The sequence below is a fragment of the Acomys russatus genome, chromosome 1 (assembly GCF_903995435.1).
Source record: "Acomys russatus chromosome 1, mAcoRus1.1, whole genome shotgun sequence".
In the NCBI taxonomy this organism is placed as follows: Eukaryota; Metazoa; Chordata; class Mammalia; order Rodentia; family Muridae; genus Acomys; species Acomys russatus.
The window spans coordinates 107,546,486-107,563,964 of NC_067137.1; the positions used below are offsets into that span (position 1 = coordinate 107,546,486).

Genomic DNA, 17,479 nt, shown 5'->3' on the forward strand with positions numbered 1-17,479 from the left:
CCTCTATGGAAAAACGTGTGTGGGTAGTCCTTGACATCAAACATTTCACTCATGTGATTGTTTTTAGCTTCAGGGTATAAGTTGTCTGATGCTCTGAATAAAATTGGCTACTGCAGGGGTCTTCAGTCGGCCTCAGTTTTAGGTGCTGCCCCAGAAGGTTCATGCTGCCAACTCCAGTGGTAAACAGTCACTGAAGATGGGTCTCAAACACATTTCCTCAAAGCAGTTCCTACTAGCAATGCCTTCTTTCCCAGGCCAGTACAAGCCTGAAAATTATATCACTGAGAGTTTCTAGAAAGCTATAAGTAATACACAAATTGATTGTCATCCCATCTTGTAGGCCCTGGCACGTCTTTGAAGCTCCCTGGAACTAACCAGGCAGGAGGACAGAGTCAAGCTGTCAGGTCTGTATTTTAGGTTCATTCCTCTGCCTCCAAATCCTGATCAATCCTTAGCTGATCTTGTGGGTGCTATAACAACTGTTGATCTCCACAGGCCAATCACTCAAGCGGGAAGACCCATTACGGGTTTCCTGAGGCCCAGCACACAGAGTGGGAGGCCAGGGACAATGGAGCAGGCCATCAGAACACCCAGAACTGCCTACACAGCACGACCTATCACCAGCTCATCTGGAAGATTTGTCAGACTAGGGACGGTAGGTTCTTGTATTACCCAAGTAATTTTATGCTTCACTGGAATTACAGTAGAAAATTAAAAGGAAATTTTGAAGTAATTCTTCTTGCCTTATAATTTCTATAATCTATTATAATTTTTATGCGTAAGAATCTCTATTGATGTTTCAAAAGAAAGTTCTTCTTCTCTTTCTTTTCTCTCACAGGCTTCCATGCTTACAAGTCCTGATGGACCATTTATAAATTTATCTAGACTGAATTTAAGAAAATATTCCCAGAAACCTAAGTTGGCAAAGGTATGTGCTTCAAAAGATGCTAAGCTCTGAGGTAATGATAGATGACACAGCCTCGTGATGATTTTAGTTAGTGTAGCAACATGTAAAAACCATATCTTTTTCTTGAATTAAGTACAATTGACCAGAAATAAGCGTATAGATAATAATTATAGGAAAATCCTTTCCCCTGGGTAATAGCCATACTTTATAACTGAGAAAGTGGAAAGGCAGTGTCGTCTTTGTAGAATGAAGCTGGAGGTTGTCTGTATGTTTACGTGTTTGTTTTTCAGCTTGGACTAAATAATTTTCTTTTTTTTAAATATATTTTATTAATTTATTCATATTACATCTCAATTGTTATCCCATCCCTTGTATCCTCCCATTCTTCCCTGGACTAAATAATTTTCAACTCTTTTCTTTCTTTCTTCCTTTCTTTTCTTTTTTTTTTCCTGGTTTTTAGAGACAGGGTTTCTCTGTGTAGCCTTGACTGTCCTGGACTCGCTTTTGTAGACCAGGCTGGCCTCGAACTCACAGCGATCCACCTGCCTCTTAATTTTCAACTCTTGTATGGTTTTTTTTTTTTTAAGATTTAAAAAATTTTTATTTATACAATTTTTTGCTTGAATGTACACCTGCAGGCCAGAAGAGGACACCAGATCTCATTATAGATGGTTGTGAGCTGCCATGCGGTTGCTGGGAATCGAACTCAGGACCTTTGGAAGAGCAGCCAATGCTCTTAACTTCTGATCCATCTCTCCAGCCCAACTCTTGTATGATTTAAGGACTGTCAAAAGGATGGAAAATAAATGTATGCTTAATTAGTAACTAACTAGGCCCTCAGCATTGCTCAAGCCAGAAAGCAGCCAACATGGCAACTACCTCAATAATTCTCATTACTCAGAGAATTCTCTTAAATTAAAGAGAAAATTGGGGGCGGAGTGAGCAAGTAGATAAGGGGGCAGAATAGAGGAGAGTAGAAAAGAGAAAAAGAAACTAGAGAAATGAAAACAAAATTAGAAAGAAAAATGTCCAGGATTTTCCAGTATGAGAAACTAGGGTATGTGGGGGGTGGGGCTTGGGAGACCCTGCTCAGTTGCTAAAGTCCTTACTTCACAAGTATGAGGGCCTGAGTTCACTCCCAGGGGCAACATGGAGAGCTGGATATGGGACAGTCAGATGGATCAGAGGCAGGCCAACAAGACTAGCCCTATTGACCTGATTCAATTCCCAAGACCCACATGGTAGGAGAAACCTGACTACCCTGTGTTGTCTTCTGATCTCTTTATGTGTGCTGTGACATGCATGTGTATGTATGTATGCATGCATATGTTCACACACACATACAAATAATGTTTTAAAAAAGCTGGGTATGGTAGTGTGATGCTTACTTTTAATTACCAACTTGGCACAATCTAGAATCTCCTAAGAGGGGAGTCTTAGTGAGGAAGTATTTAGATCAGGTTGACTTATGGTTCTATATGGGATTGCTTGGCTTGTCAATTGGTGTAGGAAGACCCAACCAGCCCATTATGAGCCGCACCATTCCTTAGGCATGGGGTCCTCAACAGAATGGGAGAAGAGATAGCTCGCGGAGAACAAGCAAGGAGCCCTGTGTTTGTTTGTTTGTTTGTTTGTTTATTTTCACTCTTGACTGTGGATCCACTGTTTTCAGTTCTTGCCCCAACTTTCCTGCAATAATGCACTTAACCTGAGCATGTAAGTCAGATAAATGCTTCTCTTCCCTGACTTGCTTTTTGTTAGGGTATATTATCTCATAACAAAAATGAAGCTAGAATATGTGGCTTGCAGGCCAGCCAGCCTAGCTTAATCAACAGTGAGCCCCAGGCTAGTGAGAAACTGTCTTTAAAAAAAAAAAGGCTGGGACTGGAGAGATGGCTCAGTGGTTAAGATTGCCGGCTGCGCAGTCCTGAGGACTGGAGTTTGGATTCCAGCACCCACCTAACAAGCTGAGTGTCCCACTCACACGTGTAACCACAGTTCTGAGGTGGGTGGAGACAGGAGGATTGCTAGGGCTCCATGGCTTCCTTCCTAGTCAAGAAAAACATGAACCCCAAGTTGTGGGATCGGAGTCCCTGCTCAGAGGAACAGGCCGAATGGTAGAGTAGAACTGATGCTTTCCTTGGGCCTCTGTGTGCAAACAGCCCCCCCCCCCCTCCAAGCACACATCACACACAAATATATCCTTGGGGAAAGGAAAAACCAAGGTGGGGGTGCTTCATTAGGAACAACAGCCTAGGTTGTTCTCTGGCTGGCTTCCACAAAAACAAAATGTCCCTAAAAGCAAAATGAAATAAAACATCCCCCACCCCCAACTTTTTGGTTGGGAATAGCTTGGAATTGAACTCTAACCCAGAAAACTCAGTGTAAAAGTCCGAGAACTTCGTATAGAGTGCTGAGTTCACTCCTCATCGCTGACGTTCTGGGGTCAGCAGGGGTGGATCACCCTGGCAGCAGACTAGGGAACAGTATGACGTCTTCCGTCCTTCTCTCACCATAGTAGTCACTGGCGCTTAGTAGACTGTGAAGCTTTACTCTGTTCTCTTCATCAAAGGAGCGTACTAACAAGCAGGTTCCCTTACCTGAGGTGACTGGCTGGCCAGTTTTTAATGCAGCCAACAGAGGCAATTTCTACAGTTACCCTATAGCAATCCAGAGCAGGCCTGGTATATGTTCTAGGTTTGGCCGAACTAGATTTCTTGGGTTTCTTTAGTGTGCTGTAAAAATGTCACCAAGTTTTCCCCTTTGCCCCCCAACTTTCCTTGTCTCATTAGGACTTCTTTATGTTAGGAGATGTCTGTGGTGATGCTCACACGCTGCTTGTGCTTGGGTGCCGGGAAAGCCATGGTAGCAGACAGCTGTACTTTTAGGTTTTTATTTTTCAATAAGAAGGGAAGGCTTGCCATATGTGGGTTTTAGTTGTTATCTGGTTTGATGACTGCTCTTTTCAGGCCAGCACCTCACTATGTATTGCAGGATGGCCCAGAACTCCTGCTCCACCCACCTCAGCCTCCTGGGTGCTCAGTGCACAGGCATGTATCACCATGCTTGACACATCTCTTTTCTTTCTTCTTTTGTTGCTGTACTGGGGATCACATCTTGGGCCTTATTCAGTCTTTCTCACCTACCCTCCCTCCCTCCCTTCCCCTTGCCTTCTTCCTTTTATGCCCTCCCTCCTTCCAGTTTCTTCCCTTTCTTCTTTTGTTGAGATAGTGTCTAATGATAGTCCAGGCTTACCCCCCCCCCTTCCTCCCTCCCCCCCCCCCCCCCCCCCCCGCCTCAAAGTAGTTGGGCTTACAAGTCTGTGCCATCAGGCCTGAATTCTTTTTTATTTCTGTTGCTCCATGTCTTCTTTGTTAATATGCGAGATCTCCCAGGGTCACTAATAAGTGTCAAACACTGCATTCCAGACATAGGGTAGTAGAGCCAAAAAGTCACCCATTAATACTTACTTAGATGAGCAGGATAAACATTGAAAATCACACCTTTCCACCCTAGTTGGAGAGCAGAGTCATCTGGAAGCTTCACAAAGTGTAACAGGGGACTTCTCCACCTTCCATACCTCCTGGTATCTGATTTGATTAGTCCAGTCTGGGTCCCCCTATGTGATTCCAGTCTTCACTTGGACTGTATAGCTCTCTAATAAGAAACCCAAGGAGACAGCCTTGAAAATTAATTAGTAAGTTGCAATGTGGTGGTGAATGCCTTTAATCCCAGAACTCTAGAGGCAGGTGCAGGCTGACCTCTTCCGTTCAAGGCTAGCTTGGTTGATAGAATGAGTTCCAGGACAGTCAGCGTTACATAGAGAACCCCTGTCTCAAACCAAATGAACAAACAAAAATTAAGCAGAAAATTCAGCTTAACACATATTCTATATTGTTTCAGAAGGAATACCCAATTTCCCACATGTCAAAGTTAAATAATAATCCTTATAATACAGAGTATACAAATAGGATGAAACATTCATGACAATCATAAGTCTTTAGGAAATAAAATGAACTTCTTTTGTCTTGTTCTAATAAAATAATGCAAATAACATAAAGGAAAAAAGGTTCAGCCTTTTAAACTTTCCAGTTTATTGTCTCTAAAAACAAGGGTCCATTATGAGTTGCAGAATTTTAAGATGGCTCATTATGACAAATGACAGTCACATTTATTACTTAGCCATTCCTAGCACTTTAGAGATCCTGGGTTTTTGAGTCAACCAAGTTTTGAGTTTTCATATAGTAATAACTTAAAATAAACTGAGTGTATTTTGACATTTTTCTTCTCTAGGCTTTATTTGAATATATTTTTCACCATGAAAATGATGTTAAGATGGTAAGTGATGAATTCATGCTCTTTTATTTCATTGTAATTTTTCAGACTTTGGGGCTTTAGATTTTGAGATGTTCTATTTCTTTCCTTAAAAATCATTAAAAATTGGAAGAACTGAAAGTTTTAGTTTCAGTGAAGATGTTTGTATAAATTTAGAAATGATAAGAATAAAGCCTGGTTCATAGATTCTGTAGCTCTTGTTAAAGGGCAAGGTAACTTAGAATACCATATGCCTGTTAAAATGTATTCTTTATGCTAATACTATTACTGATCCATTTTTCTTCAGACCACAGAATATTAGAAATTTCCTAACATGCATATCTGCCTTCTTCTGCCCCTCGGGGCCATGAAGACTTCAGATACACAAAAGTAGAAAGATTAGCATAAGGAGCCGTGTAACTCACCACTTAGCTTCAGCTTTCAAGGTAACATCTCACTGACGGACTCTGAGGTGGTGACTTTCAACATAAATGAGAAGAAACCTCACAAAGTTGTTTAAGTCAATTCTTTAATATCTGATAGCCCTTTCCCCATTTTCTTTATTTCTTTGTTTTTGTTTATTTGTTTTGCTGTCTTTTACTTATTTGGTTTTTGTTTTTGTTTTTTGTTTTTTGAGACAGGGTTTCTGTGTTTAGTCTTGGCTGTCCTAGAACTCACTCCATAAACCAGGCTGTCATCAAACTCAGAGATCTGCCTGCTTCAGCCTCCAGAGTGCTAGAATTAAAGGCGTGTGCCACCACCACCCATCCCCCCATTTTCTTATTAGATCAGTAAAAACACTATGTTCACATGTGCAGTGTTCAGGAAAATACCTTCCTCAGTTGTTTTTTTCTGTGTGTCTGGCACACAGAATGTACTGGGAAAGCTAATGAAAACGTGACACTGCAGCTGCTTCTGCAAGCCGTCCATTCTCACTGGGGAAATAAAATTGACGTAAACTGTCGCAGGGTGTGGAGTACACCCATGATCACAGCACTCAAGAGGCTGGCATAGGAAAGTCAGGAGTTTAAGACAAGTCTGGGCTACTGAGTTAGACCATGTGTGAAAAACAAAAGCAAACAAGAGTTGATTGCCAAACTGAAGGTATGGCCAAGGGAGTGCTTAGAGGGTGCTTGATGCTAGCGAACATCCAAGTGAGCAGGCTTTCGTGGGACCGAGGCAAAAGACATGGAGAAACCCTGAGCAGAGGATGAGAGCTAGAGAAGACTTCTCTTCAAAACCGAGGGCACCAAAAAGACAGGCTACGGCAGTGAGTGGACTTGATGATAGATTTGATGTGGGGGCAGGGGAGGAGACAGCAGTCAGAGCTGCCACCCGAGGCTGCTGTGAGGATGATAGCTTTGCTAACAGGCATGGGACATGAGGCCGTTCATCAGTTTAGAAAGCTACGTGATTGACTCAGTTTGACATTTGAAATGACAGAGTCCTCTATGTGGAGACACCATTGCATGCGCTGAGGAATAGGGCGTGCATCTGAGAGCCTAGGCTGGCTACAGAGAATGTGGGACTCGTGTGTGATGAAGAGGTCATGTGCCTGGTCACATAGGGAACAGAGGAGTCTAAGACAGTCCCCCAAGAAACCATGCACATTTCTGTAAACAGAACCCAGTGGGTTTGTTTACTGTAAGGCTCATAGAAGCTTCCAGTGGGATGATATGTAACACTGCCCGAATCTCTAACTACTAAATTTGTCACAAATCTGGTTTTAGACAGTTTGTTTTGTTTCATTTGTTTTTTGAAACAGGATCTCACTATGTAGCCCAGACTGGCCTTGACTCTTACTCCTCCTGCCTCTGCCCACCAAGTGCTAGGATTATAGGTGCAAGCCACCACGTTTGGCTTTATACTCAGGGTTTGTTTGTTTGTTTTAGATTAATTCATTTACTGAGGGGGGCATCTGTTCTTTCATCCCGTGTCACTTTGAGGGACACAGCGTGCCAGCTACTGCTTCAGTCCTGAGATCAAGGACAGAGGGAGGCAGGCCGTCCCAAGCCTTTGCCCTCTATGTTTATATCGGCAGACTCCATTCTCATTGACCTAGAAACAGAAATGCAGAAGGGCCTCTCTTTCTTAAGTACCTGTGTAATTTCAAAGCAATGGCTGTGTAGGTTTGTGCTACACTTCCAAAATGAGAATCTTCAGGGAGGTGGAGACTCTGCTGTTTTTCTGGACTCCACAGGCAATGCTGGTGCCCAGTGGTGACTGGGAACCGCTGCTGTGGAATATATTCTGAAATTATAGAAGTGCCAGAAAACACTTATTCAAACGTAGGAAATAGAGTTGAGGACCCTTGGCAGCATCAGAAAGCCTGAGTTCCGTATAACAACCTCACCAGGGAAGGTAATTCATTAAAAGAAATCAGTGAATTAATAGAAAAAAAAAAACCCGTAGCAAAACGACCTTTAAATACATCCCAGGAACAAGAAAATGATGCAAAATCTTAATGGGAACCTGAGTCTCTATTTGTGATTTCATAAGATTATGTTGATGAAGACTGACTTAATATATTCAAAACAAGCAGATAGTGCTGAGCAGACAGTGAGACGTGGCAGCAGGTCATTTTGATTCATTACATGACAACGGAGGAAGCTTGTTTAGGGGTGTCCTTTTAGACATGGGGCCAATGAGATACCAAAGCTTGAATTAGAGCTAGGGAGCTGCCCCAGAAACGCGCTTGCCTTACAAGTGTGAGAACCCAAGTTTAATCCCGGTGGCATGTGTTTATAATCATAGTGCTGGGGAGTGGGGATGGGCAGATTCCTTGGGGTTTGTGGACCAGCCTAGCCTAATAGGTGAGCCAGCTTGGAGACCCAGTCTCAATAAAAAGTTAGCTGGCTCTGGAGGAGCCCTTTGGCTTCCACATGCATGTACACATGCACATTAGTACATGCACACACACACATACACACACACACACACACACACACACACAGTTCAACAATCAAACTACTTCATGGGTTACATTCGTGAAACAATTGTAAAGGCAAGAATTTGGCCGCTTCTCATATACAATTTCTATATAGTGGCAAAAGGGAAAATATATCTATAGGGTGATTTTAAATATTGCTTGTCATATTTAAAAGGATTATCTGAATTTTTAAGAAAGCTTTTTCCCCCTGGCATATATGTGGTATGTATGTGGATATTTATATGTATGTGGGGCACACGTGTATGTTTTTCCATGTGCATGCACATGCATGGAGGCCGGCTGTTGATAATCAGATATCTTCCTTAATCACAGTGTACCGTATATATCGAGGCCAAGTCTCTCCAAACCTGGAGCTTGTCACTCCAGCTACTAGTCTAGGACACTCGCCCCTTGCCTCCTTGTTGCCCTGTGCTCTGGGATAGCAGGCAGCTCACCACACACCCTTGGTGAAATCTAGGGATTCAAACTCCTGGTCAGGAGGGGTTTACCTGCAGGAACCTTCCCAGCCCTCAGAGGGCTTCCTACGGACATAGAAATGACTAGGGACAGACAGTTTGGGGAATAGCAAGAAGCAGGTGCAGTAGAGATGCATTTTCTTGCCAACAAGAAATGTAAAATAAAGGACTTTAGGATGCTTAGTGGGAATGTCATAAACTATTACAAATTGTAGATAATATTGCGAAGGGTACAATTTAGAAAATAGAATGATAACAGAAGCAGATAGCCATAAACACATTTGCTTAATTTCTTCTCTCATTTCGGTTCTCAAAGAAAAATCAGGAAAAATAGCTGTATTTGCAATGATCATTATAGTATTAGACATAATAGCAAAAATATTTGAAAAACAACATGAATGCTTGGCACTATAGAGCACATTTGGTAAATTATCATGAATAGCAAGATAGACTTCTCATGTAGCCATTAAAATAATAATTACCAAAATCATGAAAACTACAAATCTTTGTTTTATATAATGTTAAATCAAGAAGTATTCATTCAGAATGTTAAATAGAGTTACAGCTAAATATACGTGCACTAGGCATACTTGGATGTGTCTCTTGAGAATAGATTTAATATGTCTTCATTCCATGTGTACTTGAATGCCCACAGTGCACCAGCCACTTGGATTCCTACAGTATAGAAAGCATCCTGACCTCACAGCACCAGTGGAGATTCTCATTTTCTATTGTTTTTTTCAATTTTTTCATAAATTTCCTGATTTAATAGCCACTTTTGGCTTATATATTAGCTGTACATTAAGAACCTCTGAAATGTAAGTGCTCCTGATTGGGCCCGCGTCATATCCATGTGCTAGTCACTCTAGCGTAGAACATTCAAGGAAGTAGCTTGTTTTTATTTGTATTTAGTGAAAAGTACGAGCTCCATCTCCTGTTTGCACTTATGGAATGGCAGGCTTATTCCTAAAGCATATGATTAGTGAAGCCCTTGCGTTGGCCCTGTGATTGGTGGAGGATGCTGGGCAGACAGCTGTCTGTGACTGTTTTCTCCTCTCACTAGCTTGCATGCTCTCACACACATACTTATTTATGCACAGTGCTCTTTGGAGAAGACACTCACATTAAAATGTCATTTTAGATTTTATCACAAATACTATTTACCAAAAAGGATTTAGATAATGAGTTCAAACAGGGCATTAAAAAACCCTTTTCTATATTTCCAGCTTTAACCGGGAAAAGAAAAAAGAAGGGAGGGTTCTGTTTTTTTAGCATACTAATGAAATCAGAGCTGCTTTTATATGTACTACTTTGGATGACCTTCAGATTTTTCAAAAGTATTTTGCATAAATGTATGACATATTATAGGTAAATATCAAGAACTGTGAAGTGGCATTTAAATCCTGAGAAAGTAAAACTAACCTTTGATATGACAATATATTTCTGTCTCTGTGCATTATTGACAAAACTAAAGTGACGTGTGGGCCTGCGATTTTATATCTCTCTGTTAATAGAGAGACCACTAGAGCTAACTATTAAGAGTACTGTGAACTATTCTTGAACTATTTTCCACACCAGTCAGAAGCCAGGACTGTAGTTAATGCCCTGAGCAAGTCATCTTCAAGTGCCTCTTGTAGGCTTTGATCTTTTTTAAAGCTGACTTTGGAGTTCTATAATGCCTCTACCTCCCTTCCCGTCCATTTACCCTAGATAGGAGAGAAAGGAGGTTAATAGGGACAGTGGAAGTAGACCTTTTTAGACTCAGTTCCTTGGGGAGATCCCACTCTTCATCATCAGAATTCCAGCAGCAGGAACAAGAGGCAGTGGGAGTAACAGCAAACACAGCAGCCTCTTCTAAGTGGAGCGATGAGCAGCCAAGTGATGAAAAGCATTGCAAAAGCCCTTGCTCTCTGTTATTTGGACTGTTTCTACTCTCCCATAGTCCATACAGAATATTTATCAACTGGCAAAGACCGTGCCCCCACAAGAGGCAGTTCCTTTTCTAGTGGGCAAATATCACGTGCCCTCACACAAATCTGTTTCACATTTGATACTTGGGATCAAAACAAAAACATGTTTACATTTACTACAGCCTCTTGTGAGCACAGTGACATTCCAGAACAGCAGAGATGGAAAGAAGGTGTATTAGCTACTTTTCTGTTCTTGTGACAAAACACCGTGACTGAGACAATTTAGAGAAGAAAGGGTTTATTCTGGCCTAAGGTTCCAGAAGAATTGATAGGAGGCAGCAGGCAGGCATGGGAGCTGGAATAGGATGCTGAGAACTCACATCTTGAAATGCAAGCACAAAGCAGAGAGAGCAACTGGAAATGGCATGAATCTTTAAACTTTCAAAGCAGCCCTCTAGTGACATATTTCCTCCAGCAAGGCCACACCATCTAAACCTCCTCAGACAGTGCAATCATCGGGAGCCAAGTGTTCAAGTACATGAACAGTCTCATTCAAACAACCACAAGGGGTGTTCCCCCTCAGGGAGCTCAGAGGCCTTCAGGACTCATCGCAAGTACTCTTGTCTGTTAATCCCAAGCCTGCGTATAAATAACAATTGCTAAGATGTAACTGTTTCCTACCGTTTTTATTATCTAGGCAGATTATATTTCCCTTAACGGGGTTAACAGGAACATCTGGTTCCTCCATACTAGACTTGATTCTGGATTGTAACTGAAGGCAAACTCGGTCACCCGTCATAAGCGTGCATCTGACCTTAGGAAGTCAGGGCACATAAGAAGCTTTTCCTAAAAAAGTAGAAGGTCTGTTTATATGTTGGTGACTGTAATATGTTTGCTGGGAAGGGTCTTAATAAAGACTGAGTCACAATTAACATACGCAGATCTGTACACTGCAAGCCTGAACCGAGCGCTCTGAACAGTTTCCTGCTGTTGCAGAGATAATGCCACTCAAAGTCATACTTCTCTCTCGTCTTTTGTCTTCACCTTATTTCTAACTAGAGGGGGAAAGAAAAACATGCACATGAAAGCATAGTCATATGCAGCTTGTTTTTAATTTCCATAGCATTCAAGTAGAGATGTTGATTTTTTTTTAGGTCCATTAGAAGCTCAGCGAGGTGACATCATTCCTGGATAAGTAGTTTACATATTTAGAGGTCTCCCCTGGAGCAAGAGAGATAAAGGACACATGGAAAAGTAATTAATTTGCAATAGGAGGTTGAGGGGAGTTTTCTAGCATTCATTTCAGAAGAGAGCTGATATTAAAGAGGACAGTAATAGGGGATGCATTTTGAGATAATAGAACTACAATATCCAAGTGTTTCTTTAATGGGACTGTTGGCTATCCTGGTTATATTCACACTGACTCCAGAAAGAAACAGTTCCAACAGTGAGAAGACAAGAATTAAAAATCAGAATTCTCATATAAGTAATAACTCCAATTCTAATCACTGAATCTTTATAGAACTTTTAAGATTTCTGTGAACTTCAAATTTGTGTAAAGACTTGCCTCCCTTGTTCCTTTGTCAAAAGGCTTTCGACTTCCTCTCCAGAAGAATCTCAATTCTTTATTGATTATCCCTTGTGTGACCATGTAAAAACACTGGAAGGAAAAAGATAAAACCATGAAATGGTGGTGGATAGATGGCTCAGGGGTTAAGAGCATACAGCTCTTGCTGATGACCCAGTCAGAGTTCTGGTCCCAGCACCCACAACTGGTGTACACCACCTATAATTCCAGGTCCAGGGGATCTGATGTCTCTGACTGCTGCAGATACTAGAAGGTAAAGTGATGTCAGAGTGATTGAGTTGTGCTCATTGAAGGCAGCAGTTACCCGAATACTCAGACTTCTTTGCGCCTTCTTTGTAATCCCATTCTTCAAAAACCCCTTTCTTTCTTGTTCTGGATTCACATCTGTGCTCCCTGATTTGGAGGTTACAGGTAAATGCACCCAGTGTTTTGTGGCAGCTGGGGATCTGAAAACATGTCTTCATGCCTGCACAGCAAGCACCTCACCCACTAAAGCCTGACCCCCAGGCCCTAAAGCAAACTGATAATTCATTTCTCCTCTGGTGTGACTAGAGTCTGAACCCAGGATTAGCCATTGATGTGATACAAATACTCTACCCTGAGCAATGGCCCCTACCCTTCCAAACCCCCTTTCTATCCGCTTACCTGCCCTTCTCCTTCTCTGCATCTGTGTTTAAAATGGGGACTATCATTGGATCCATCTTACATGCAGAACCCTTGACATCACTGAATTTTGAGGCATTTTTGAATCTTTAGAGAGTAGATACAAATTAGGAAGAGAGTAAAATCCTAGTGTTTTACATTTCGGTTTTGTGCCTTGTATATTAAAACTGTGTTCTGATGCATTGTGCATCTGCCTCCCTGCAATCAGTGTCTCCAGCTTGTGTGCTGTCAGAGCTATGGCCTGGAACTGATTATGGAGGGGAAATTGGTGGGGCCATCTGGAAACTTGGGCAGCACGAGTTTTATCTAATTTCTAATACATGTTTTGATGGATGCTAATTATCTAGTTTATTTCATTCTTTATCCTCCTGCCTGTTTGCTGTTAGAAAAGAAAATCATAATTGAAAATGAATTGTTTTCAAAGGCTTTGGATTTGGCGTCCCTTTCCACGGAGCATGCTCAGTACAAGGACTGGTGGTGGAAAGTACAGATTGGAAAATGTTACTACAGGTAAAACACACACACACACACACACACACACACACACACACAATTTCATTATCTGTGAAAGTCTTAAAAGTGTAAATATTTTTATGTTGTAAAACATGGTAATGAAACAAAGACAACTTGGGCTTATTTGAGCAAACATTTCTGAACAATCATGTGACAACAGTAAGAGCTGGTGTCCTGAGAACGTGTCACACAAGGAAGCCAAGGCTGGAGCTTGGTTGTGATTTTCACCGGGAGCTGGTTCGTGACAAACCTGGGACTGGAACCCACTGTGGTCACATGAGTTTGTCCACCTGGCTCTCAATTCCTCGCTTACACAAATGTGTCACATCCATAGGGCTCCTTACAGGTAGGAACTTGCTTGCTGGACCTTACGTCATCTCACTTAAGACTCATGACACCTGCAGGTGGCCGCTCATTTGAGAAATGCTGAGCCTTGTCTGTGTGAAGCTAGTTGTCTAAATTTATAGGGCTGAGATGTGATACAGCAAGAATTTCAGCTCCATTTTCTGCCTCTGATTGTCTTAGTAATACTTTATTTCTTTAGTTCAGACAGAATGGCCCTGTGTAGCCCAGGCTGGCCTTGCCCTCCTGATCCTTCTGCCTCAGTCTTTGGAGTGAGGATTACCACCCAGTCCACTCCTGCCCCATCCATAGTCCTTATTGTTTTTCTAGGGCCCAAATTTCTCCAAATGTGCTTAATGTTTAAATACATTTGAAACAAGCTAAGAGGTCAGCAAAGTTGTAACTCATTTCATATTTGGCAACACGTAGGATCTGAAAACTTGCTGCTGATATTCAGATAATTTAGAACTTTTGGAAAAAATGGGAAGGAGGAGCGTTCATATTTTATAGTGGTATGTTGGTTTTTATTTTCAAGATTCAAGCTTGGCTTTGGTTATTGTGAGCCACCATCAATATCTCTAGACCAGCTCTGAGAGGAAAAGGAGGCAAATGGCCTGAAAGCGTTTGTCACTGCCACGGAGACCAAGATTACTTTCCATGTAGACATCTCACAAAGAACTCTGAATTGCTTTTTTCTCACTGACAAATTGAAAAGTATGTTGTACCAAAAGATAATGTGAGATCGTTATGACATTAAAATCTTATGAGTTTAATTCTTAAAGACAGTTTTAACATCTTGAGCTTCTACCCAAAACCTTCAGACATGGTTAATAATTGAAGGGAAGCATCACTCAGACTCCCCTGCCCAGCATGATGCCATTTATATGATCATGCCATCATCGAATGAGTGCATCTCGGCATATTAAAGATTGTTCTGTCTCTCAGAACATCTTTGCTGTGTGTTTGGTGTTCACTCACTTGTACATTCATCCACTCAGCCAACTATTTAGTGAGCAACTGCTCTCAAATGGGATCACAAAGATTTCTCAGATTGTCCGCACTTGCAGATGAGCATTATGATGGTTCCCATTACTGTGGAAGCAAGGGCGGAGCACACTGGGCAGCCAGTGGAAGACCTTACCATGTCCACTACCGAGATCAAGTTTGCCCTACTAGAGGATCAGCCTGACGCTGACTCCAGCCTCTTTGTTCCCGACCTAAGTTCTACCTCCACACTCCTCATGTCCCTCTCCTACTTACCCAACCCACTCCAGTGCCCTAATTCTGGACGTTTTATTATCAGATGGTTTATTACTGCAGTGGTTCTCAGTCTAATGCTGTGACCCTTTAATACAGTTCCTCATGTTGTGGTGACCCCCCAACCATGAAATTATTTCCATTGCTACTTCATAACTATAATTCTACTACTGTTACAAATCGAAATATAAATATCTGATATTTATCATGACCTGCGGGTTGAGAGTCACCGACTGACTTTAGAGCTTTTTACCATCTGTTGTTGAGTGCTGAGAGTAACTTCTTCCCTGGGTTTTCTGCCTCCAGCCTCTCATTGCATCATCCCTTCCTGAGTATAGTGAGGGGAGATGTGCAGACAGCTGCTGTTGGCTCCCTTGATGATTACACTTGCACTGTTGTAGTCTCCTGCTGTTGCCCCAGTCTACCTGCTTTCCCATCTCTCTCACTCTTTGCATAGTTATGTCCTTTCGGGTAAACTAGCTTCCTTAGCCTGTTCCTAACATGCTATCCACTTTCCTGCCTGCATGCCTATGCCATCATTAACTGCCCTGGAAATGCAACACAGGACACACCTTCTCTAACTGTTGACGTTTCAGCCACGATTTTATTGATTTACTCACTTTCCTATAAGTAGTTCTTCTCGGTGGCCATCTCAGTTAGTGAACACATTTAGCTTTTACTTGTCATTACTTTCAGGATGCGCACATTATCCTCTTCGTTTTCATGTCTCTTTAACACTGTGAAATGTGCTTACAGCGACGCTTCACAGTCCTGTTGACGTCATGTGCAGAGAAAAGGCAGGTGGATGGTGGGCACTGTCTCTCTGGACTCTATGATATTGGTTGGAGCTGGTGAACTTGATGAATGTCTTTTTTGTTGTTGTTATGTTGTTAGTGGTGTGTCTGTTTTATGAGTGTGTGTGTGTGTGTGAGAGAGAGAGAGAGAGAGAGAGAGAGAGAGACAGAGAGAGAGACACAGAGAGAGAGAGACAGAGAGAGAGAATGAGTGACTAACTGACTGACTGAATGAATGTGTGTCTATGCAGAAGCCAGGAGTCATATTCTGGTATCATTCCTTAGTTGCCAAATACACCTTTCCCCCCATAAATTCTTTTTATTTTATTTTTTATTATTTCTACTTCTCAGAACTTTGGGGTTCACTGATAATATTTTACACATAGTCTGGGAAGTGCATGGGGCTTTGAAGAGGAAGAGGCTTCTGCCTCACCACATGCCCTCTAGCTTTACTTTAATCTGCTGAAGCCACCTTTAGTCACTTTAATCCCGTCCTCCAGCAGCTGCTAGTGTATCAGCTACACCAGTGCTTGAAGTCTAGACCTTGAAAAATTATCAAAGCTATTTTTTGCACCCTTTACAAGACATTAGCACAGTGGAACGTATTGTAAATATGTTTTAGTTTATTTTACAAAAATTAATGTCTAAGTAGCCCTTAGATTGTTAGGAACAGGTAGTTAGTAGCAGGTCTAGCAGGTCTACTAAGGACAAGTTGAATGACAGCTGTGTGTGCCTCAGTGACTGTCCTGGTGTCAGCAAAGCTTCCTGGGCCACAAAAGAGGACACTGACATCATCACTTAGATGAGGAGCAAATTTCAGGTTCACAGAGGAGGCAGTCCACTAGGGGCAAAGAAAAGCAAGATTTGGAGGAAAAAAATGACACAGCTGTAGTATGCAAGTGGCAAGCGCTGTCCGCAGAGCATATAGCTGTAACTAAATGGGTCTGGAGGGTTTTGTCTTTAGAAGGAGATGTTTTCAAAGAAATGCCGTCTTCCAGTCCTTCCGGCAAAGTGGCGGCTCCATATTTATTCAGGTCACTTGCCATGTGTACAGCTGGTCGTAAGCTCTCCCAGTGGTGAACTGAGGTGACCTCGCTTGCAGACAGCTCTTGGTCCTGCTGCGAGGCGGCTTCAGTCCTGCACACCATTTGAGACACAGCTAGACAGGACTAAGGGAGACAGGCGGCTTTGCTAGCTTTTGTTCACAGACATGTTACTCTCGGCGTGTACAGCATTTCCTGTTTGGTATATGCCTGCTCCAGGATGAGATGTGTCTGTTCATACCCTCAGGGCTTGAAAAACATGATGTGGTGTTGATTTCTCAATTGAACGGCTGATTTTTTTAAAATGGCTATTTCTAGGTTAGGGCTGTACCGTGAAGCAGAGAAGCAGTTTAAATCAGCCCTGAAGCAGCAGGAAATGGTTGATACATTTCTCTATCTGGCAAAAGTAAGTAAATATCCTTAATTTGAGTGAAAACTGTCTTAGGGTGCTGGCCATTGCATGGGGGGAAAGTTGCCAATTCCTTCAAGAATATTTGGCAAGTAAATATGTTCAGACTTATTTTTTAATAGCAAGTGAAAAATAGAAACATATGGAGGGTACCCACGGCGCAAGGAGTTGATGGCTGTGGAAAAAGAAGAAAATCCTCTTGACAGATTGCTTATTAGGACAAAAGAAAGCAGCATAGACTCACCACCTTTAGGCAACAGAGCAGCCTTTTCTACAGTCCATTCTGTGTCAACCCGAGCAGGCTGTAAAGAACAGGCCCCTTTGTTTTTGAACC

At 42.0% G+C, this 17,479-nt stretch overlaps 1 protein-coding gene across 1 annotated transcript in view; it reads left to right on the plus strand.

Annotated features, from left to right (window-relative positions):
• Positions 1–17,479, plus strand: part of Ttc8 (tetratricopeptide repeat domain 8) — a 57,394-nt gene that overhangs the window by 19,261 nt on the left and 20,654 nt on the right. Inside the window, exons 3-8 of the mRNA XM_051150356.1 lie at positions 341–404; positions 496–655; positions 839–928; positions 5,201–5,245; positions 13,212–13,297; positions 17,055–17,142. Of these exons, the coding sequence (XP_051006313.1) occupies positions 341–404; positions 496–655; positions 839–928; positions 5,201–5,245; positions 13,212–13,297; positions 17,055–17,142 (533 nt within the window). The remainder of the gene's footprint in view (positions 1–340; positions 405–495; positions 656–838; positions 929–5,200; positions 5,246–13,211; positions 13,298–17,054; positions 17,143–17,479) is intronic.